The sequence below is a fragment of the Danio rerio genome, chromosome 24, assembly GCF_049306965.1.
Source record: "Danio rerio strain Tuebingen ecotype United States chromosome 24, GRCz12tu, whole genome shotgun sequence".
NCBI lineage: Eukaryota > Metazoa > Chordata > Actinopteri > Cypriniformes > Danionidae > Danio > Danio rerio.
The window spans coordinates 24,406,578-24,430,107 of NC_133199.1; the positions used below are offsets into that span (position 1 = coordinate 24,406,578).

At 33.8% G+C, this 23,530-nt stretch overlaps 1 protein-coding gene across 1 annotated transcript; it reads left to right on the top strand.

The window, feature by feature from the left end:
• Positions 1-1,897: 1,897 nt before the first annotated feature.
• gars1 (glycyl-tRNA synthetase 1) lies at positions 1,898-20,820 on the top strand. Its single transcript, NM_001386453.1, has 17 exons — positions 1,898-2,189; positions 3,293-3,394; positions 4,794-4,896; positions 5,014-5,155; positions 5,231-5,319; positions 7,222-7,298; positions 8,717-8,862; positions 8,959-9,108; positions 9,208-9,370; positions 14,473-14,637; positions 14,739-14,846; positions 15,157-15,302; positions 18,023-18,108; positions 18,183-18,292; positions 18,365-18,458; positions 18,538-18,728; positions 20,368-20,820. The coding sequence occupies exons 1-17, from the start codon at positions 1,938-1,940 to the stop codon at positions 20,491-20,493; spliced, it is 2,250 nt and encodes a 749-aa protein (NP_001373382.1). The 5' UTR covers positions 1,898-1,937; the 3' UTR covers positions 20,494-20,820.
• The last annotated feature ends 2,710 nt before the right edge of the window (positions 20,821-23,530 follow it).

The window sequence follows — 23,530 nt, forward strand, 5'->3', positions numbered from 1 at the left end:
TGTTATGTTATGTTATGTTATGTTATGTTATTTTATGGGCAATGCAGTGGCGCAGTAGGTAGTGCTGTTGGCTCACAGCAAGAGGGTCGCTGGTTTGAACCTCAGCCTGCGTAAAAATGTGCTGGATAAGTTGGCAGTTCATTCCACTGAAGCGACCTCAGATTAATAAAGCGACTAAGCCGACAAGAAAATGAATATTATATTATATTATATTATATTATATTATATTATATTATATTATATTATATTATATTATATTATATTATATTATATTATATTATACATTTTAGTGTAAGGAAAAGCAGTCTTAGTCTTTGACTTAGTCTTAGTGAAGAACTTGGCAGCTTCTATACTGTCTATCCACACTGATTGATAACTAAAATTATAAAAGTGTTATTAGTAATATCCTGAACTACTCAAGTCTTGAACTCTACATCATCCATCATCAGTGTAAAGCTGCACTCCATCTTACTAAAGTTCAAACTACTGCACCAACTGCAAAGAACTTGACTATGAAACCAATGCTTATACAGGTATTCAATGCTCAAAACTCAAAGTATTTTTTAAATTATATATATATATATTTGTTCAAATTAGTAAATAAATGTATTCATTCATTCATTTTATTCTTTTAGATGGTTACTCAATATTTATTTAGAAAAAAATATTTATAAATTAGACTACATACATATATATATATTCATTATTAGTATATTAGTATATTAGTTATTAGCGACACAGTGGCGCAGTAGGTAGTGCTGTCACCTCATAGCAAGAAGGTCACTGGTTCGAGCCTCGGCTGGGGTCAGTTGGCATTTCTGTGTGAAGTTTGCATGTTCTTCCTGCGTTCGCGTGGGTTTAAATCGCGAGGCTAAATTGTCCGTAGTGTGTGTGGATGTTTCCCAGGGATGGGTTGCGGCTGGGAGGGCATTCGCTGCATAAAAACATGCTGGATAAGTTAGCGGTTCATTCCGCTGTGGCGACAACGGATTAATAAAGGGACTAAGCCGAAAAGAAAATGAATTAATGAATTAATATAAGTTATCAGTATATTGTTTAATTGATCAATATTTTATCAAAATGTATTTAGATTTTTTTTACTAATTTTAAATCATTATTAAAATTACTAAATTTATTACTAACTGTAATGTTAATACATTATTTAACAATACTTAAAAATGTATTTTTTTATTTTTTTTATTATATTAGTAATAAAATGTAAAAAATATATTTATTTATTTATCTGTTTAACAAGTTTAAAAAGATTAGAAAATATTTATTACAACAATTTATTTTTCAGTTTATTTAATTAAAATAGAGAATTAATGTAAATCAAAAATTTATTATTAGTGAGTCGATCTGTTATTATTAGTATATAACAAACATTAAATATTCTTTTAAAAGTTTATTATTAAAAATAACTTTGAAATAGTAAAATTTACTAGTATATTATTTTGCTATTAGTAACTATTGATTGATGTATTTGTTTAAAAAGTTATGTTGCTTAAAAGGTGCAGAAAATATTATTTTAAATAGTTTATTGTCAAATTAAATTAATCAGATTAATTATAAGTTAGTCAATTCAATTCCTTTTATGGAATACCTAATACGCATTAAACATTTAAAATTTTGCAATTAATTATATAATTTATGTTTGCTTGTTTGATTGATTCTTTGTTTGCTTTAGTTTAGTTTCCACTCTTCTTGCCATTTTATAATATAAAGAAATAGAATGAAAAAGATTTCATAGGATATTTAGTTTTTTACATAATGTGATAAAATGACAGTATGTGGCAAAAAGAAATTACAGCGAATCTGCCATTTAAAAAGAAAATGTCGAAAGTGTCGAACAGAATCCCCTCCGAGACTTACTCATTTCTGGAGATTTCATCATTCAGTTCCGCTCTGCGGTCGGTCGCTCCTCCTCCTCTCGGTCCATGCTGTCTGTGTGTAGCGCAACATCAGCACTGCTCCTCAGGACCGGTATATTTATCGTCCGCGCGGTTCCGAGGGTCAGAACCAGTCCCGTTCATCTGTGCGGCTCCTCACCCACCAGAGTGCTCTCCCTGTCGGCCCATTTGTGCAAGAAGAAGAAGAGAAGCGCGTGGCTGGAGATGACGGAAGGACAAAATATGGATGGCAGCATTGAGGAGATTTTGGCTCCATTGAGGCTGGCAGTAAAGGAGCAGGTAAGAAAAAGGGTTATGATGAGAAATAAAAACATGCATATGCGATTTGCTGGATTATTGATTGATTGTTAGAGCTCTGCATTGCAAAGCTTTGCTTTTATTCCAAGTCGAACCATCATTCAGAAATCAGAAGTGACTATTTACATTAAGCCAAATGGTTAAAATGGCTTGTTTATGAAAATGAAATTTCGTAGGAGTGATGTTTCCACAAGTACGGCAGGGTGGAGCCTTTGTTTGGGTTTATAATGTTGAATGATTCGGTCTGTCAGTGCCACGTTTGAGATGAAGCCATTCTGACATAACAGAGGCTGAGGGTGGAGGAAAACACACCGTTAAAACGAAACTATGCCCAAAACGAAAATATTTAATTAAGGTTAAGTTGGTTTTATATTTTTATTTATTGTTTTATTTTATGTTTCTATTCTCAATTTCACCACCTTAATATAATTTGAGAAAAGTATTTTTGCAAAATTCACAATTGGAAAATCGTATTAGCAGCCGATGACTATCGAAGTACATTATTTACTGTTAATTAAGTAGAACCAATGTTAATTTGAAGTCATACTTTTTAAGTCATACATACAATTTCAGAGACCGAATATTCAAAATTGAGGTAAAGTTGATCTCATGTTCCCACATTCAGACCTCCTCCTTTATAATATCATTTCAGAAAAGTATTCTTTGCAAATTGTAAATGATGAAATCCTATCAGCAGCCAAAAACTGTCAAGGTACAGCATTGTTCACAGTCAAATAAATAGTGCTAATGTTGTTTTGAGCTCATACTTGCATGTTATTTCAGACGAAATAATCAAAGTACCATGGTAAACAATACAGGGAGCATGTCACAAGTTGTCACTGAACAAAGCTTTTTAGTTACAATTTCAAATACGATATGTTGTGCTCTGTTTAAATTGTGCTTTACATTTTTATGGAATGCAAAAGTCTGAATGTGCGAATATACTGTAAAACCAACTTTAACTCAATCATATATCTTGGCAATATGCTGGATTTGTGGATGTACTTATATTCTAACATTTAGCAATGATAGTAATATTATAGTAATAGCAAAGTACATTTTCTGTTTTTATTTTTTCCTCACAGGGTGATCTTGTGCGTCAGTTGAAAGCAGAAAATGCTCCTGATGTAGATGTCAGTAAGGCAGTAGCAGAACTCAAAGCTCGCAAGAGATTCCTTGAGGCCAAGGTGAGAAATGTTATTCTGTCGCTCAATATTCCTTGAAATCATATGTGTAGATGCTGTCTGGCCATCCAAGATGTTTTATTCTATGCTTCAGTGGAACATTGAGGAAGATTTGAGGTTAAATATGTGGTCTTTGGGGATTTATAAAATGCAAGTCAACAGCTTTAAGTACTGTAAGAGTGACAAGCATATTCAGGCAAATGAAAATTAATCCTGGTGATGCATTGAGGTCCTATGAAGCAAAACAATAATCAGCATAAGTTCAAGTGTGTCATCTCTAGCTTATTTACTCAGACTCAAGTGGTTTTAAACAAAAAGTTTGTTTTTGAACACAAAAAATAGATATATTTTGAAGATTGTTAGAAACCAGTAACCATTGACTGCCATAGTAAGAAAAATGGTAGTCAATGGTTACCGGTTTCCCAAATTTTTTTTAAAGTATCTTTTTTTTTTTATTTAACAAAAAAAAAAAGAAACTCAAACAAGTTTGTGACCAATGGAGGGGTAGTGCATGATGCCATAATTTTTAATTTTGGGTAAACCGTCACTTTAGGAGCTATTCTTTCATCTTAATTAAATTCTCTTTTAAGTTCTTTTGATGTAATTTAAAAAGTCACCCGTGTTTTGGGTTGCCTTAGGGTGGGTAAATTAACAATTAGATTTTAGAGCTTCTCCTCACCCTCTCTCCTCTTAACAAACTAATGTCAGAGAAGGAGCACAATTGTCAGATTTTAATTAAAGATTACCAAACTATTTTTCTATTTTTGTATTTATCTTTCGTGAATTAATAGCTTAACATTTGTATGACACCAGGGATTGATTCAGCCCTCCAAAAACATTACAAAACATTTAAAAAAAAAAAAAAAGGCAGTGTGCTAAACATACTGTTCTGATATTGCAAGAGCTACACCCACAGCAGTTAAGAATTCCATTCCATTCACATATAAATATGTGTTTAAAACTGCAAAATATGTTTGATCCTATAGTCGATGCCATTACAGTCCAGTATAAAAGAGAATAGACTTTACTTGGATGCACTGTGCAAGCAGTCTTTTTATTATCATGTGGTTTATAAATGTATTGCTGTGACTGCGTTGACATTTTTGCCAACTAACTGGGAAATGTTTGTCAAACTCCATTGCACACCCTTTCCAGGAAACGTATTGTTAAACCTAGAAACTGTAGCAAAACGTTGCATGCCAGCATGACCATGAATGTGCCTTCGATATACTGGTTCAACCAATGATGTGAGATTAAGGTGGACCGATGTCAGGTTGGGGGAGTGTATTTTGTAAACCTGTTTGAAAACCGCCAGGATTCTTTGCAGTAGTTTGAAAAAAAGTGACTTGTTTGATTGACTTTTGTTTGTCCTATGGTAAAAGACCATTTTTCCCTTTTTCAGGAGCTTTCCTTACAGCCCAAAGATGACATTGTTGACCGAACCAAGATGGAAGACACCCTAAAAAGACGTTTCTTTTACGATCAAGCCTTTGCAATCTATGGCGGTGAGTGTTTTTAATATTCCTTTTTTCTAAGTATTTTAATATCTTCATTACTCATCAAAATATTCATTATTGGCCAGTTATTGTCAAATAATTGTTTGTTTTTGTGAATGGGAAAAGGTGTCAGTGGGCTGTATGACTTTGGGCCGGTGGGATGTGCTCTGAAGAACAATATTCTGCAGGTCTGGAGGCAACACTTCATCCAGGAGGAGCAGATTCTGGAGATCGACTGCACCATGCTTACACCCGAACCCGTTCTCAAGTGAGCATTTGTTTGTCCTTTCATACCCAAGTTCAAATGCTGGAACTCTTACTGAGTACTTTGGCTGTGTTTCAGGACATCCGGGCATGTGGATAAGTTTGCAGACTACATGGTCAAGGATGTCAAGAACGGAGAGTGTTTTCGTGCAGACCACCTTCTTAAAGGTTCATCATTATTACTTATGATAACTTGTGCTCCTGTAGTAACATACAGTTGAAGTCAGAAATATTAGCCCTCCTGAATTTTTTGCACTCCTGTATAATTTTTCCTAATTTCTGTTTGATGGAAAAAAGATTTTCCTAACACATTTCTAAACATAATAGTTTTAATAACTGATTTCTAATAACGGATTTCTATCGCCATGATAAGAGGATATAGGCACGACATTGTATAACAATGATTTGTTGTGTAGACAATCAGAAAATAATAAAGCTTACAGGGGCTAAAAATATTGACCTTTAAATAGTTTTTAAAATATTTAAAAACGGCTTTTATTCAAGCCGAAATAAAAAGTATTATAGGAAATACTGTCAAAATTTTCTTGCTCTGTTAAGAATAATTTGGGAAATATTCCAAAAAGAAAAACAAACTTCACAGGAGGGCCAAAAAATGAGTTCACTTGTAGGCGTTGTCTGCTCTGAGACTGTCAGACTCGCATAAGCTCCGATTTCTATTGAGGTCTGTAAGATTCACAAAGCCTTTATAAGAGGATAAATCAGATTTCATAATCTGTAGACAACCAACAAGACTCAAATATAAACCAAAAAAAGGGCTTATTCAAACTATTTGTGTTATAAACAGTGTTGGGTTAGTTACTTCAAAAAATTATTTATTTACAAATCTCATCATTACAATTTAATGTAAATTACTTTTCTAATAAGTAATTACTTAAGGCAATACTGCTCAATCAATATAAATCTCAACTGAGTCATACAGAAACTTTCAATTCTATCTAAATAAAAGTTTCAAATTATTGTCTTCACATTTCATAAATGGCATATATTTATATATCATATCATATATGATTTCTTATTTCATTGTTTCCTATGCATGTTCAGTTGTTGGACAAATTAAATTTAGTTAAACAAAAGTGGGTTGTGTAAAATATGTGAATAACAAAACTTGTATATGTATGCAGGATATTTGTACACAATGGCTCTGCTTCTCTTAATGTAAACTTTATATTTTCATAGACAAATTATTCACTAAATTTTCTTAAGCATGTGCAATCATTCTAATAAATGTAACCTTCTGTATTTAAAAATATAACTATTCTGCTTAATTTACAGGAAATTAATTGTATATTTTGTTGTAGAACAAAAAAAACATTAATCTTCTCTAAATTAATTTATACAGAACTGTTACACTTACAGTATTTAAGGCTAGTGAATAATAAGTAACTCTAATTAAATTATCTGAAAACTGAATGTAATTCCTTATTTAATTTTTTAGCAGAAAACTAATTTAATTACAGTAATTTGTTACTTTGAAACTAATTTACAACCAATACTGTTTATGAGTGAGCCACCAAAAATGGGACCAAATCTCTTTAAGTTGCCAGAATTGACTTTTAAAACAAAGTATTGATGACTCGTCTTGGACTTACAGGTATATAATATAAATGTTTGTTCAATGAAAATCTTTGTAATTATAGTCTTAATGTGAGTAAAATAATGCATTACTGCTCATTGTGGCTACTAATGGCTACTAATTAAATATAGGTTAGGTTTAGAGTTTAGCAGTTATAGTTATGAAATTAATTTGTTATTACTATTATTAGTATGTATATGGATCATGTAACAAGGACATTATAAACAGTAGTGTTATCAAGTCTTTAAGTGGGTTGCCATATAAAATATGTTATATGTTGATATAAAATAGATAATATTATTCAAAGGAATTTTATTCACAAAAAAAATTGTAGAAATTATTTTTTTAATAATTTATTTATTTATTTTTATTATATTTCTGGAAATAAACAGCATTAATAGTAGTAATACTATTATTAAATTTTCTGTTTTATAAATGAAATATTACTAATAGTAAATTCATGTCTTGCTTTGTAGCTCATCTACAGAAATTAATGAGTGACAAAAAATGTCCGGCAGAAAAGAAAGCAGAGATGGACAATGTCATCACTCAGGTATGTCTGTAATTATTTATGCAATGTTATGTTAAATGTATAACTAGGGTTTAGGAGTTGAACTTGAAGATTGAAAGAACAATTGACTGAATTAAGGCTGTTCACAGCAGTGTATTACAATTATTATTAATCATATGAATCATATGAATGATTCCAAGAGCACACAGGGATTTACATCACAATTATAGTAATCACGACACAGAGAAACAATACCATTATATTCACTTTCAGAGTACTGTAACTTTCTGTAAATAATCAGAATTGATTCTGCTTTAAAGAGCTTGCACATATAGGTAATAAATAAAAATACCTAATACGCCTTAATGGAATTTCTCATCATTTACTGACCTTTTTCGTGATTCAAATCTAAGTTTTTATATATTTATTTATTTATTTATTTTTTTTTTTTGAAGACTATTGGAAATCGCAAGTCATAAACGTTCATAGTATTTTTTGTACTGTGGAAGTCAATATGTATCAAGTACCAATGTTCTTCAAAATATCTTTTTTTGTGTGTTAAAGAGAAAAAGGTAACTTCCAGATATTTGGAACCACGTGAGGATGAGTAAATGATGAGTTAATTTTCATTTTTTTCATTTACATTTAAATCAGCAAACAGTAGAATGTGCTTATAACAGGGTTTATATGGTTCTGGAAAACGTGGAAAAGGCATTTTCCAGGCCTGGAAAAATTTTGGGAAAACAAAAACTCAAAACGTTTTGTAAAAGTCACAGAATTTTGTTTACCAAATATCGGTGTACTTAAATATATTTGAAATTACAATATTAGGTACATTTTAAAAAACAATGGCGCAGTTCATCTATTCACATGACGTTCTCTGTACAGGGTAAAAAAAGCAACTCATAAGTTCAGCTTTACCTTTCTTTCAATCGCATTCATTATAATTAAAGCTACATTTTGAGTGTGGTGAAAAAAACTATTTCTTAAAACATGGGCAAGATACTGTGGGTGCTAGATTGTACTATTAGTTACTATTACTATGTATTTAATAGTCTTTTGAAAACACAAACCAACATTTCTATCAAGATACTTTCCAAACTATTTTATAGGTATAAAATGTCTATTTTATAGATATGGAAATAAACAAATTACATTGTCACTTTTTTATATGCTGTAATAAATTTAAACGTGCATTTTTTTTTTCTTATTCACCATGTGTACGTAAAAATGACATGAAACATTAGGTCATGAATAATTACCTTAAAGATTTGAAAAGTCATGGGAATTTTAGTAGTAATAATGTGTATATACTGTGTTTATTATAAACAGAAAGTCATCTTTTGGTGTGGAATCTACCATAGACACCTACATAATGTTGTACCATAGAATTAAAGTTCACTATTATTATTTTTGGTATGAAGAGGTTGTCTTTTAATACCTTAATACATTTCCCCCAGATGGATAACTACACTCAGCAGGAGTTGGCCGATTTGTTTGTGCAATACAACGTCAAGTCTCCCAGCACAGGAAATGATCTCACACCTCCAATTTCATTCAACCTAATGTTCCAGACCTCCATTGGGCCTGGAGGCAACATGCAAGGGTATGTTGGACACCAGCAGATTAAATCCTGTAACTTAAAAATATCCAAAGTAAGAAAACCCGATGCATTATATATGTGGGTGTGTTACTTCCACAGCTATTTAAGGCCAGAAACCGCTCAGGGAATCTTCCTCAACTTCAAGCGTCTTTTGGAGTTCAACCAGGGGAAGTTGCCATTTGCTGCTGCCCAGATCGGAAACTCCTTCAGGAATGAGATCTCGCCTCGCTCTGGCTTAATTCGTGTTAGGTGTGGATTACAACTGACTTTCTTTTCAGTCATTTTATTGTCACATATGTGTTTTCTTTCTGATTTCGAATGTACTGATTTGAATATTTTTCACCACAGAGAGTTTACAATGGCTGAGATCGAGCACTTTGTAGACCCCAATGAGAAGGTTCATTTCAAGTTCTCCAATGTGGCTGATCTGGATATCATGCTTTACTCTTCCAAAGCACAGACCAGTGGACAGTCTGCCCAGATAATGAGACTGGGTGATGCAGTGGAGCAGGTCAGTCAACATCGCATTCATTCTCTTTTGATAAGGACCAGGGTTGAAGGTTTAGTCAACAAAACTAAATGATATCAGAACTCAAGATATGTCACCTCCTAATCGTTGTATGCATTATACACTGTTTCTTCTTTGAAAATGAATTCATATTAGTAATATAGATTCTGTTATCATAAAAAATCCTCTTACCTAAGGCTTTGCAATTAATTGATTGAGGCTTTCAATGATTATGAAAAAATAATAATTGAGATAAAACTATTATTATGTCTTTCCAGCAGTACGCATTCGTTCCACTGCAACAGCGCTACATTCCTGCTGCTGACTGATTTTTTTTTTTTTTATCATTATTAATCAAACAACAAAAGATAGATAAAATCACTCACTGCTTTAGTCTGAAGGACTTCTGCAGCTTTAATAAGAACCAAATCAAGTTTAATTCTTACAGTGAAGCAGTTTGTTTTGTTGCTATATTTCTATGGCATTTATTTCCTTTTCATAATGTTTTCCCATGATTCCTTTTTGTTAGTTTGTGCTATTTTGCTATTGTAATAAGAATTGTGAAATGTTATGATCTTTAAAATGTATAAGTATATTATCAATCTTATTTACAGAGGGAAACAATATATCTAAAGCCTTTTGTTCATATGGCCCACTTATAATTGTTTAAATAATCGTGATTGCAATTATGACCAAAAAAAAAATATCATGAATATGATTTTCACATAATCGAGCAGCTCTACTTTTACCTTGATATTGACATGCCTTAAATTGAGTTTGTAAATTAAGTTGCAGTGGTGTCTCTCATGTGACTAGACTGGACTGCGTGCGTTCCTTTCAAATAAAATGAAAAAGAAAAAAGCAAAACAACTCCATTAAAGTAAACCTCAAACTAAAAACTAAAAAATCCTAAATAAACATTCAAGATTTTATGTATATTGTAAATCAGCAGATTTTCTTTAGTAGCTGCACATTTAGTCTCTCCTCTGGTGCTTCTGCACTTCACAAACATTTTCCTACTCCGTTATATTATCTTGAGACAGTTTTTATGTAAAATACTTCCAACACAACCATATAAATATAATTAATGCAATATGTCAAACCTAAAGAACAAACAATAAACCAAAACAACAATTCTGTTAGAAAACCACAGACTTTGCAACCTTGTCAGGGGTGCATACCAGTCTCAGATTAATGTGCATCATTTGCACATGTAGTTTACAGTACCCTGTTCATAGTCACAGGGTAAATTTTTGATGTAATGTTTTATTTCTGGGAAAGGTTTCATGTAAAAATGACAGTTTTGTCATTCGCTAAAATGACTGAAATGCTGTATTAGGCATGTCAGGCCAGTAGTTGCTTATGTCACTTTGTGAAAAAAAAAAACATTCTATTCTAAACTCGAATCTATTCACATACAGTCCTGTACTCCACCATTGTTTTGATTGTCAAGTACTTGTGCATACCTATAGACTAACCTATAAATAAAAGCTAACCCATACACACATACACAACATTTTTAAAAAGCCTTTTTTTGTTGCGTAAACTGATGGCAAAAATGCATAAAGCAGTTTTCACTTGAACATGAAGTGAATAATAAATGTGACAGTAAATTCATCTCATAAAGGCTGATTTATACTTCTGCGTCAAACGTCAGCGTATGCTACGGCGCTGACGCATAGCCCTTCGCCGTGGCCATCGCCGTCACTAACGTGCACCTCTCAAAAATGTAACTACACGTTGCAACGGCGCGTAGCGTAAGCTCTGTGATTGGTCGGCTTGGTATCGCTGACGAGCAGAGATGTATAAAGTACTAGAGACCCATACTTAAGTAAAAGTACAAGTACTCTATCAAAAATTGACTTGAGTAGAAGTAGAAGTGCTCTTTAAGCACGATACTTAAGTGGAAGTACTAAAGTATTCAACATTTTTAGTACTTAAGTATTACAAGTAGTTTATTTCAAAATTTACTACTCAAGTACTGAAAGTAAAAGTACAAGTATTGTGTAATGTAGTTATTGAAGAAAGTCAAAGTCAAAAGACATCATATTGTTTTGTTTATTTTAAATATCTTTTTTGGGGCACTTAATTAAGCAGAATGAAAAGAAACATGGCTTATGATACTGTTTTTCTTTGTAAATAGTTTCTATGGTACAAGAACTCACAACGTCAGGCTCTTTTACCAGAAAATCCCTTCACTGATGAAATTATTCAGCATGTTCACTCACATACATACTCTTTCTCTCTCTCTCTCTCTCTCTCTCTCTCACTCATACACACACACACACACACGTACACTGCCCTGCACACACCTAAATGTACACTCTCACACACACACACAACCACACACACACACACACACACAAACACATACACACGCACAGTTCTCTCGCTATCTCTCTCTCACACACACACACACACACAGTTCTCTCGCTATCTCTCTCTCTCTCACACACACACACACACACACACACACACACATTTTTGTGAATTGTGGGGACATTACATAGGTTACGATTGTTTTTATACTCTACAAACTGTACTTTCGATTGCTCTAACCCCAAATCCAACCTCTAAATCCAAACCTTACAGGAAATTATGTGTAGTTTTACTTTCTGAAAATATTTAAAAAAAAACATTTAGTGTGATTAAATTTTATAAATAATATCCACATAATTCACCATCTCCTCATAACATCCGTGTAATACCGATGTTGTTATACATATACATGGGCACACACACACACACACACACATATAAATACACTCTTTTACACTCTCATACACTCTCTCTTACACACACACAGGTACAATCACACAGTTTCTCTCTTACACACATTATTCACTCTCACTCACACACACACACAAACACACACTCACACTTTGGGAGTTTTGAAGTATGATTGGTTAATATCACAATAAACAGGAGTTCTGTCTTCTGGAAGCACTCGTGAAACTAAACTAAACAAGCAAACTAAATCCTGTTGCACTAATTCACTTGATTTGGATTTTTTTGTAAAAAAAAAAAAACAACAACAACAGGAAAGTGTGTATATTACTGTGTTTAATGAAAATCTGAAATATTTCATGGCTTATGGCTATGATTTAGTTTACATTTTTTTATTGTTTTTAATTAAGTTTGTCTTACACTTAATATTTTCTGAAGTATATTTATTAATTCTGGTACTTTTACCATAAACCAACATCTTAACCATTTGGTAGAGGCTGATATTTTAGAAATTATGGGATGTGTTGAGAAAAAAAATGCATTCATTGTGTTAAATTAGCGACATTAGGAGAAATGCAATCAAAAAAATTCTATTGCTGTTGTCTTGGTGTGACAGTTAAAGGATTTTTTGTAATACAATTTTGTTCTTTATTACAGAAGTCAGATATGAACCGTACCTTTAATTTGACCTGCTCAAAGAAAACACACTTTCTGAATGTATCAAACAAAACTCATGCACAGAAGACTGCATGAGCATTTACAGTTAATAAACTAATGTCAATATTATACCGCCTGCTTTTTGAGCACTGACAGGCGAGGTCTTATGATTGGTTACTTTTCACCTGCTCAACAGAAAGGGCTTTAGAAATGAAGCGCTGTTCAGCCGTGGCGGGAAGAATACGCGGTTACCACAGGTAATAGACACAGTGGAGAAAACTTGCACATCAGACACGCTCGTGTCTGGATGGATCCACAGCTTTAACAGCCGAGAAGAGAGGAAAAGTTACCTTACAAACAGGCCAGCGGGTCAAATGTCCAAAGTGAGAAAGAGAGAGGCAGAGGCGAAGTTTTACAACATTTCTCCATAATAGTGAAATAGCGGCTTGTGTGCTTGCCGCCTCACCGCGCCTCCGTCCTCCGCCATAGTATTGCGACATCGCGCATATAAGATAAATGACGTCATCACGTAATAACCGTTTATGATCTATTACTGAACTGAAATCGATCATTTTGACACCCCTAGTAACGAGTAACGATGCAGCACATAAAAAATCTATCGGAGTAAAAGTATTAAACTCATGTAAAATATGTACTTAAGTAAAAGTGGAAGTAGGAGAAAAAAACAATACTCCAGTAAAGTACAGATACTGCCTTATAGTACTTAAGTACAGTAGTGAAGTAGTTCTACTTCGTTACTATACATCTCTGCTGACGAGTCTGGGTGGGACCAAGAGCCGCGCGAATGGCGCGAGCGATTGTTTACAAGTGTGGAGTACCGTAAAGGAGCTCCGGATGGAAAGTTTTGTTTTGTGTTTACCTCATAGTTAAAGTTGTTGCACAACCGCCGGTTCCTGCCTCAAAATGAGCGAGTTTGAGCCACTTGTACATCCCTTAAGTCTTCAGGAAAAGCAATAAAGCAGCGAAGAAACTCGACACAGAGGAACATTTACACCTCACTGCCAACTAGAGTTTCGGAAGTGTTAATGCAGACCGACAGAGACAGCGCGCAGAAGTATAAATGCACAGCCACGCGTGTTGCATGCGCCGTGGGTTACGCCGGTCACCTGACGCAGAAGTATAAATCAGGCTTAAGCAGGCTAATGTGAATCTACAAATTAAGATGAAAAAAAAAAAATAATAATTTTAACTGTTAAACATATACATTTAAAGACAGTTTAATTAGCCTCAATTATTTAATTAGCCTTTCTTTGAAATTATTTTTCAAAATTTTCCTTCAGTGCTATTTTGCATTTTTTTCATCATCAGATTTTGCAAATTACTAAGGCTTAGCTAGTTTAATTAGGGTAACTAGGCATGTTAGGGAAATCATTGGACAACAGGGGTTTGTTCTGTAGCCAAGTAGTCCATATACTGTAGCCAGCAGTCAATATTAGCATTCTTTAAAATGGTTTATGGCTACAGTATATTGACCTCTTGGCTACAAAAAAAATTGTCTGGCAAGCTTAAAGAAATAAGACCTTCTATAGAAGAAAAACATTGGATATACTGTGACTGAAATTGGCTTATAATATTTGAAAAAGAAAACTTATTTCACAGGAGGGCTGATAATTTTGTCTTCAGCTTTATAAAATTAGATGTTGCAATATTGTGCAGCCCTTCTTTTTAGTTTGGTTTTACTAACAAACCTCTGTTTGTAGGGTGTCATCAACAACTCTGTCTTGGGCTACTTCATTGGAAGGATCTACCTTTATCTGGTTAAAGTTGGTGTGGCGAAAGACAAGCTGCGTTTCCGTCAGCACATGGACAATGAGATGGCCCACTACGCCTGTGACTGCTGGGATGCTGAGACCAAAACCTCTTATGTACGTTAAGCAGTCACTTGACTCAAACATCACCATCAATTTGGTGCTTTTTTGTGAGAAAAAAGACTGGGAGATTTGATGTTTATTGTGCTGTTTTTTAGGGGTGGATCGAGATCGTAGGATGTGCTGATCGCTCATGTTATGATCTTCTGTGTCACGCACGTGCCACCAAAGTCCCTCTGGTTGCAGAGAAACCCCTAAAGGAACCCATATCCTTCAACTTCTTGCAAAATCTGTTAATTAATTACAGTTATTACATCGCTCTCTGGGTTATTAGATTCTGATTGGCCAGTTATGACGTTCCAAGGCATGTTATTTCCAGATAACAACCACCAACACTAATCACATCTGGGTACTTTAAATCATATCCATATACATATTTCCACATTCATATTTATACTTATAAGCTTCTCTATCACCCGATGGGGAATAACCAGCTAGATATACATTATGATATACATGTCAAAGTATTTGAATGGGATCCGGACTGTCTCTGTTTTTTTCTTAACTGTTTCACACAAAGTTGTAAATGTTGTTCAGTTCGAGCCAAACAAAGGAGCCATCGGCAAAGCATATAAGAAGGATGCAAAGTTTGCGATGGAGTACCTGGCCATCTGCGATGAGTGCTATATCACAGAGCAGGAGAAACTGCTTAACGAGAATGGGTGAGTATTGTAGATGTATCTAGAGTGTGCAACATTTTCAATGCCAGAATATGCCCCGAGTATGAAGATTCACAGTATAATCTCAATTCTGTGATGACAAAGCTGAGTATGTAGTAGTCCGATCTTCAGTGTCTTTGGGTGCTTTCACACCTGCCTTACTTAGTTGGGTTAAATCGCAACTAGAGTTCGTTTTCCCTCTTGGTGAGGTATGTTTGGACAGGTGTGAATGCAGCAATGATACTTGAGTGTGCACCAAAAGCGGACCAAAAGAGCGTACCGAGACCTGCTTGAACAGGTGGTACACTTTCAAACGAACCCTCGAGCAGTTTGTTTGTGGTGAGAATATGTTCCGAACTAAAACAGACCCAACCGTAAAAAGTACTGCGCCTTTTGGGCTAATCCAGCTGCCGTAGGCCGATGCGCTGTGCATTATGGGATATGCAGGAAAAATATTTGTTGACAGCGCTTTGCCAACAGAGAGAGAGAGGGGAAAACATTACCTGATGGATTGTTGGTAATATTTCCGCAAGATGACTATGTCGCAGTTTAGCTAAATTAATTCACGCCTCCTCCTGAAGTGACGTGCAATGCATTAAAACATGGTTTTCCAGCCGCGGCCGCGCTTCATTCTCAAAATGTATAGTTTTTCTAAAGCAGCGATACAATCAGTCAGCGCAGTCGTCCCTCCATAATAAAAAGCGACATTTTGTGTCTGCCGGTTTGTTTACTTGCGGGAGTTCATTGGCATTTTCCCGCACGTGAATTCTGACCAATCGATGAGCAGTTTAGAAACTACGTTCAACAACGTCTGGCCAATTAGAGATGTGGATTTTGTCAGATGAGTACATTTTGGTTCTGTTCAACTGGTTCGGATTAAAGCCAGTAGTGTGGTATGAACGACCCTAGGACGGCAGAAAATGCAACAATGTATCATTTATTGCTCTTGGTCCAGACCAAATGAACCGAACTACAGATGTGAAACCACCCTTAGTTGGCAGTACGCTAATGGACCCTTTTTACAAGACTGTTATGACACATTTAATGGTCATCATTATCTTAAATCCTTAAAAGCTTTTAAAATTTAGATTTTTTTAAATGGATGAACTTTTATATACATTTGTCAATGTATTATATCATCTTTGAATCAAATTACCAAAAACAAATTACTGCTTATGCGAGCTGTTTTTAATGCAGTGTCTATGTGGCTGAGAGTAGATTTGTCATTATTTTCCCCTCTGCCGGCTGCCGTCATCAGTTTTACTTTTTTTTTCCCCTTTTTCTGAAAGTCTTTATAACACCATTGTTGCAGTTTTCTTTATTATTTAAGCAAATATGATTGTAAAAAAAAATATTTGTTGTATTATTCCATTTACTGCACTCTAAAGTTTACCGAACTATAATGACTTCTGCTGCTGAGAAACCCACACATTTGAAAAGCGTCTTTGTAGTTCTCAAGAAATCAGTCTTGTTATCAGTGTTGAAAACACTTGTGCGGTTTTAACTTCTAGTGGTTCAGGCACATCTGACAGTAAATGTTTGTTTTTAGTTTTTCTTCAAATATTGTATTTTATTAGAATGGTATGAGTGTACACACACACACACACACACACACACACGAAAATAATGCACATGGTTAAAAGAAAGTTAAATGGAACTTTAAAACAATTGCCATCTTGTGTTGTCCATGCTCAAATATTGGAAACATTGAAAACTTTGAGATTTCAAGATCAAATTTAAGACAACTTTTAATTTTATTTAATTTTGTCTTGTTTTTGAGTAAATCATCTTTAGTTTTTTTATTTACTATTTTTGTAACTTATAGGTAAAAAAAACTTTCAAAATAACTTTTCTCTACATCAGCTTTTTTGACAAATAATAATAAAAAACAGACAAAAATTGAGTGCTCATGTTTATTAATTTCTCACAATTTTTTTACCTTGACAAAACAGAATGAAATTGTTTTTAAAATTAAATCAGTGACTTAATTTTGGTCAGACATTTTATTTATTAAGGTCAAAGAGACACGTTTGTTTGCAAGATATATATATATATATATATATATATATATATATATATATATATATATATATATATATATATATATATATATATATATATATATATATATATATATATATACTTTTGGTCCCACTTTATAATAAATGTCCTTAACTACTATGTACTTACATCAAAAAATAAATACAATGTACTTACTGTGTTTATAATGTATTTGAGAACACTTGTGGTGCTTTTGAGTTGGGATAGAAATTGGGTTATGAACAGGTTTGGTGGCATGGGTAGGTTTAAGGGTGGGTTAAGGTGTAAGGGATGGTCAACAGTTTATTTACAAATGTAGTTACAAAAGTTAAATACAAATGTAATTACATACATGTATTTACTCAAGCATAAGTACACAGTAAATACATGTATTTACACAATAAGAACATTGTAACAAACTATTAGTTCCTGTGTAAGTACATATTAGTTAAGGCCACTTAATAGAAAAAGGGACCATACTTTTTATTTGGTGCTCTTTTTAATAACTTTTAATTTGTAATAAAAATACAATTTTAAAAAAGCAAAACTTTGCCAATGAAATAGGTTGTCATAAGGTTCTTAACTAATAAACAGATAAACAGTCTTTTTTTTTTTCTCTCTCTCTCAGTCCAAATTTTCTACCAGTGCCTTTCTGTTTATTCACTGTTTTCCTGTTACTGCAGTGAGTTCACCATTGAGACTGAGGGCAAGACTTTCAAACTCACCAAGGACATGGTTAACATCAAAAGATTCCAGAAGACCCTGCATGGTAAGAGACCCAATCTAAGCTTACATGAAGACTACAACAAAATATGACATTAATGAACATGTCCTGCTCCACAGTTGAGGAGGTGGTTCCTAATGTGATCGAACCCTCTTTCGGTATCGGGAGGATCATGTACTCAATCTTTGAGCACACATTCCGCATCAGGGAGGGTGACGAACAAAGAACGGTAAATACATTCAATATTTTTAGTATTCATTTGCCTTGCTCTTTTATGAACATTGTTGGTTTTTCTATTTAGTATTTCAGCTTTCCTGCCACAGTTGCACCATACAAATGCTCCGTCCTTCCATTGAGCCAAAATCAGGAATTTATGCCGTTCGTTCGAGAATTATGTAAGTAAAACATCTCTAATGTCTATAATTAATCTGCAGCAGGGCTGTCTGAATAATTTTTCTTTTTTTGGCTCTACAGCTGAAGCCTTGACCAGGAATGGTGTCTCCCACAAGGTAGATGATTCATCAGGATCTATTGGCAGACGCTACGCCAGAACGGATGAGATTGGTGTGGCATTCGGTATCACCATTGATTTCGACACGGTTAATAAAAATCCCCACACAGCCACTCTGAGAGACCGCGACTCCATGAGACAGATCAGGGCTGAGGTAAAAGCCCAAAATTACTCTTGGCAAAAAATATTTTGTATTTTTTTAGGGGTAAAAATAAGTATAATTAATGCACCATACAGTTAACAAAATTCTCAACAATGCTAACGTTGCTGAGAGTTACACTTAAATGTATATGTAAAAATATACGTTCCCAAAAAAAGAAAAGAGATAAATGAGAAAACGGCAGTAAGTATCTGATCGATGGGGTTATGTTTGCACTAACTCTTGTGAAGTCTTGTCACACTTATTTAACACTGTAAAATGAATAGCTTTAAAGCTGGAGAAATATACCATATTAAACACAAAGTGTCAATGCTGCTTTTAGTTAGTATTAAACTTTAATTTCTATTGTAAAGCATTTCTTAAGGGTTCATTTTGTCTGTGGACATCTGTGGCCTTGATGTCGCCTTTTAAAAATGATCACAAATAAATAAATTGGGTAACTGACGACAATGAATGTTAATGATTAAATTATATGTATATATAGTCTTGACTGTATTTATAATTTAAACAAGTTTAATATTAAGTCATAGTTAAATAATACTATTAATACATTTCATGAAGTATACATGAAAGTTACTCAATGTAATATTTAAATAATAATAAAATGTAAATAATTTAATCTTTTTTTAATTCATTTTTTTATTTGGATATGTCACTTCGATCATCGCTGGTCCAGTGTTTGTTTGCGATCTTTAAAACCTGCTCTGGCACAGGTTATTTGTGTGGATTGAGTTACTGTGGTAATAAAACCAGCTTAAATATCAACCAACTTTTTTGGGCCTGAATACTCAAGAGTTTGCTCAAACTAAATGTGAACTTACAGAAAGAAACTAGGAATGCACTGAAATAAAAAATCTGGGCCGAAAAATCTGGATGCACTTTGCCAAAAACTGAAACAAAAAAAAACTTTGTAATAATTATTTAGTTGTTTATTAAATAATATCAAGTTATTTTGTAAGACACTTTCAAATGTAATGACTTAAATGCAACAACTAAAGTTGTAATGACTTTTATAAAACACAAGTCAATAAAATAACCACATTTTATTGTCAATAACATTTTATTCACAATGTAAAAGGTGTCGTTTTACCAGCACACATTTTTTGAGTAGACTTTGCTTTTTCAATGAACGTGCAGTTCATGCATACTCAAGTGTTTGTTTAAATGATTAGAATCAACAGAACTGAATGTTGAGCTATTTTAAACTTTGGTTGTGGCATGCGTGCAGACTAGTTGATGATGTGCTCTACTGATCTTGCACTTTCGTCATTGCTGCAACAATCTGCCATTGAAATGGATGGGTTTCATATGGCTGCAATTTCTGTCTGGTGTGAAAGCTGCTTCAGACTACGCAGTGACTACAGCTGTTGGGAGAGTGAATCCTGTATGCTGAACATCGCAGCACTGCATTGCTTTATTTTTGTTCACAGTTTCTCTTTTGGGCAACACGAAAATGCCATTTTTGTCCGATAATTATCATCAGCCAAAGATGTTGTGCTTCTCTAAAAGAATCTACAATCATTGTTGTGGACTGTTTAGTTTTTTATTTAGCTTTAAGTGTACTGGGGACTTGAGGTTTCATTTTTATTTAATAATTTCGACTATTTTGCTGACAAAGTTTATCTATTTACAGGTTGGTGAGTTGCCTGAAATCATTCGTGACCTGGCCAATGGTGCCATCACTTGGGCAGAGGTGGAAAGCAAGTACCCAATCTTCGAAGGCCAGGAGACCAGCAAAAAGGAAACTGTGGAAGAGTAGATTGTCTGTTTGTCTAACTCATCCGCCTTTTTGTTGGAGGCAATCAAGGACATTTTTACTTTTGCATTCATAGGATCAAATTAATGGCAATTGTAACGTACAACCAGTAAATGTGCACCACATTTTCCACTCAGCTGGAACCACTGTAACCAAACGCCTCCTTTAAAAGTCAATGAAGCTCTAGAAGGACCTACAGTAAGATGACTGTAATTAGGTTTCCGTACTAGCAAAGGGATTTCACCATTCCTGTCCATGGATTGATAAATGAAGTTATGAATCTCACATATGGTCAAATAAATCAAACCAGCACTTTCTGGACCTATTAAAGTGTGTTCAGAATTTTTTTTCCCCCACAGAGATGTTCAGAAAAAGTTGCATTGAATGTTTTGGCCACATGAGGGTGTAACACCTGCCAGTTGATTTTGTGACTTAAATCATGTTGACTAAAAGGCCTTAATAATTACTGACAGAAATAATCTATGAAGTCAAATAGAGGTATATTTTCATAGTTTTTATATTAAAAGAAACTGGAAATATCAACTTTTTGAGTTTAAAGCAGTATTTTTTAATTAAAAACATTTATTGAGGAAAAGAAATTCTTAAATTTCATATGTATAACATTGCTTATTTGATTTATATTTGCATTTTAATTTAGAATTAGACTTTATTATAATTAGTTTTGCCATTGAACTGTCTTTAGAGCATAACTTTTCTGTTTCAGATCGAGCAAATGCAAAGTTAGACACCCAAAATGGTCTTATTTTTTTGTAACAGAATTTCTGAACTCTGTCAAACTCTCTCGATTATATTCATGTTTTCTGACAAAGCTCTCACATGCAAGATGAATTCTTTTTTATGACCAATTTTACTTAAATGGTAAGTTACAGAATTTATAGATAAAGGGCAATTTGAGAAAATGTTCTCACTGTTACAAGCTAATTACATTTTTTGGATAAAGTATCTTCTAAATTCACACATGTAAGTTCAGTTCAAAGTGACAGCATCATACTTTGTGTGAAGTTCTGGAATTTTTGGAGAATTTTGCATCATGTTATTCAGTTGAAGTATATAAAATTATTAGCCCCCTGTTTTTTTTTTCTTCCCAATTTCTGTTTAACAGAGAGAATTTTTTTTAAACACATTTCTAAACATATTAGTTTTAATAAGGCATTTCTAATAGCTGATTTATATTATCTTTGCCAAGACTGTAATATTTTACAAGATATTTTTAAGACACTTCTATACAGCTTAAAGTGAAAAAATATATAGCTTAAAGGGGCTAATAATATTGCCCTAAAAATGGTTAAAAAAGAAAAATGCTTTTATTCTAGCCAAAATAAAACAAATAAATGATTGAAGTGAAGAAGAGAGAACCCAGTCCAGGAGACTCGAAACGAGCTGAATTCCTTTATTGAGAAGTGTTGGTTAATCTGTAGTCATACAGCGTCTTTAGGATGTCCATGTTGCCGCAGAGCCTACTGGATGTCCGCAATCTGCAAGTTCTTTCACAAGTCTGAATTAAGACAAAAATATCCTGTCTATATTGTCCTGTTAGGAGGAAGGGAGATGGCTAAACAAAGCATGCAAATTCAGCATTGGAGTCAGCATGATACCTGGCATATACGTGTTAAGAACCGGCCCAGCTACTGACCACACCAGTTACACAAGGGTTTCTGTAGCATAAAAGCAACACCTGAAAAACCTGCTCGTAGCATTTGCATGTATTTGGCTTAGCCAGTAGTCAGAAAGTCAAAGGGTAAAAATCCCTCCTAGCTGGCATGTTCATTAAATTATATAATTAAAAATCAAAGAATATAACTTTTCAGTTATATGTAGATTATTGTTAATTTGAAATTAGATTATATAAAATTATATTTCCACAAAATCATCATATTAAGACTCATACCTATTATACATTTAGCCTCAGCTGTCTTGAAGTAATTTTCAAATGTTCTTTTTTTATTCTTTACTGTACACTTTTACTTTGAAAGATATAATTTCAGTTATAAAAAGTACATTTTGTGTCTATCACAACATTCTGGAATTCTGTTACATCAGTAATAAAAGAAGTAAAAATCTTTTAACTTTGGTGGGAGACAGGAATTGTTCTTCATTTGTACAAAAGTGTTAAAATCATACCAATTCTGTGCTTTACCTCAAGATGCTAACCTCAACATCATATGGCATGTCTAAGACAGAATTGTGTGTATTTTCGTCACGTTATTATTTTAAAAAGTGTATAAAAAAACATTGAAAGATTACAATAACAGTTGATAAGTAATGAATCCACTGTTGTTGTATCCTAAACATTTTGCATAAGTTAATAAGAAGAGTAATGATAAGCCTAAATAACGCTAACCTAACTCGCACCAGAGAAAATGTTATCACTTGGAGCAAATCACACGCTTTTCCCATCAGTGCTTAACAGATTATGTTTAATTGCTGAATTGCTGTATTTACATACAATACGGATAAAAGATGGTTTGGAAATATTTATTTGATTTAGTATAGCAAGCAAACAAAAATTATGAAAAATTATTTGACATATTTAATGATAATTGAAGCTGAATGTATATTCAAAGACAGTCAAGCATATGTATAGTGAGAGTATTTAATGTATAAATGGGGGATGGCATGGTGGCTCATGACTGTGGGCTCACAGCAAAAAATTCCCTGGTTTGAGTCCTGGCTGGGTCAGTTGGCGTTTCTGTGTGGAGTTTGCATGTTCTCCCTGTGTTGGTGTGGTTTTCTTCCGGGTGATCCAGTTTCCCCCACAGACATGAGGTAAATTGTTCGTAGTGTGTGTGTATGGGTGTTTTCCAATACTGGGTTACAGCTGCAAGGGCATCCGCTGCGTAAAGTATATGCTGGAACAGTTGGCGATTCATTCCGCTGTGGCGTCCTTAAGATGGATGTGATTCCTCAGTCTGAATTGTCAACAGGCTGTAATGCTCCAAAAACAGCCTTGACCCTGACAGAAACAGGTGTGAATATGTTAGCGCTCCTAGCTTTTCTTAAAGGCTGCTAAAGAGCTAAT

Coding starts and splice junctions, on each gene's coding strand:
- gars1 (NM_001386453.1), top strand. CDS start 1,938: ATGCTGTCTGTGTGTAGCGCAACATCAGCACTGCTCCTCAGGACCGGT. Junction 18,109..18,182: donor ATTCCAGAAGACCCTGCATG/GTAAGAGACCCA, acceptor CCTGCTCCACAG/TTGAGGAGGTGGTTCCTAAT. Junction 18,729..20,367: donor TGAGACAGATCAGGGCTGAG/GTAAAAGCCCAA, acceptor ATCTATTTACAG/GTTGGTGAGTTGCCTGAAAT.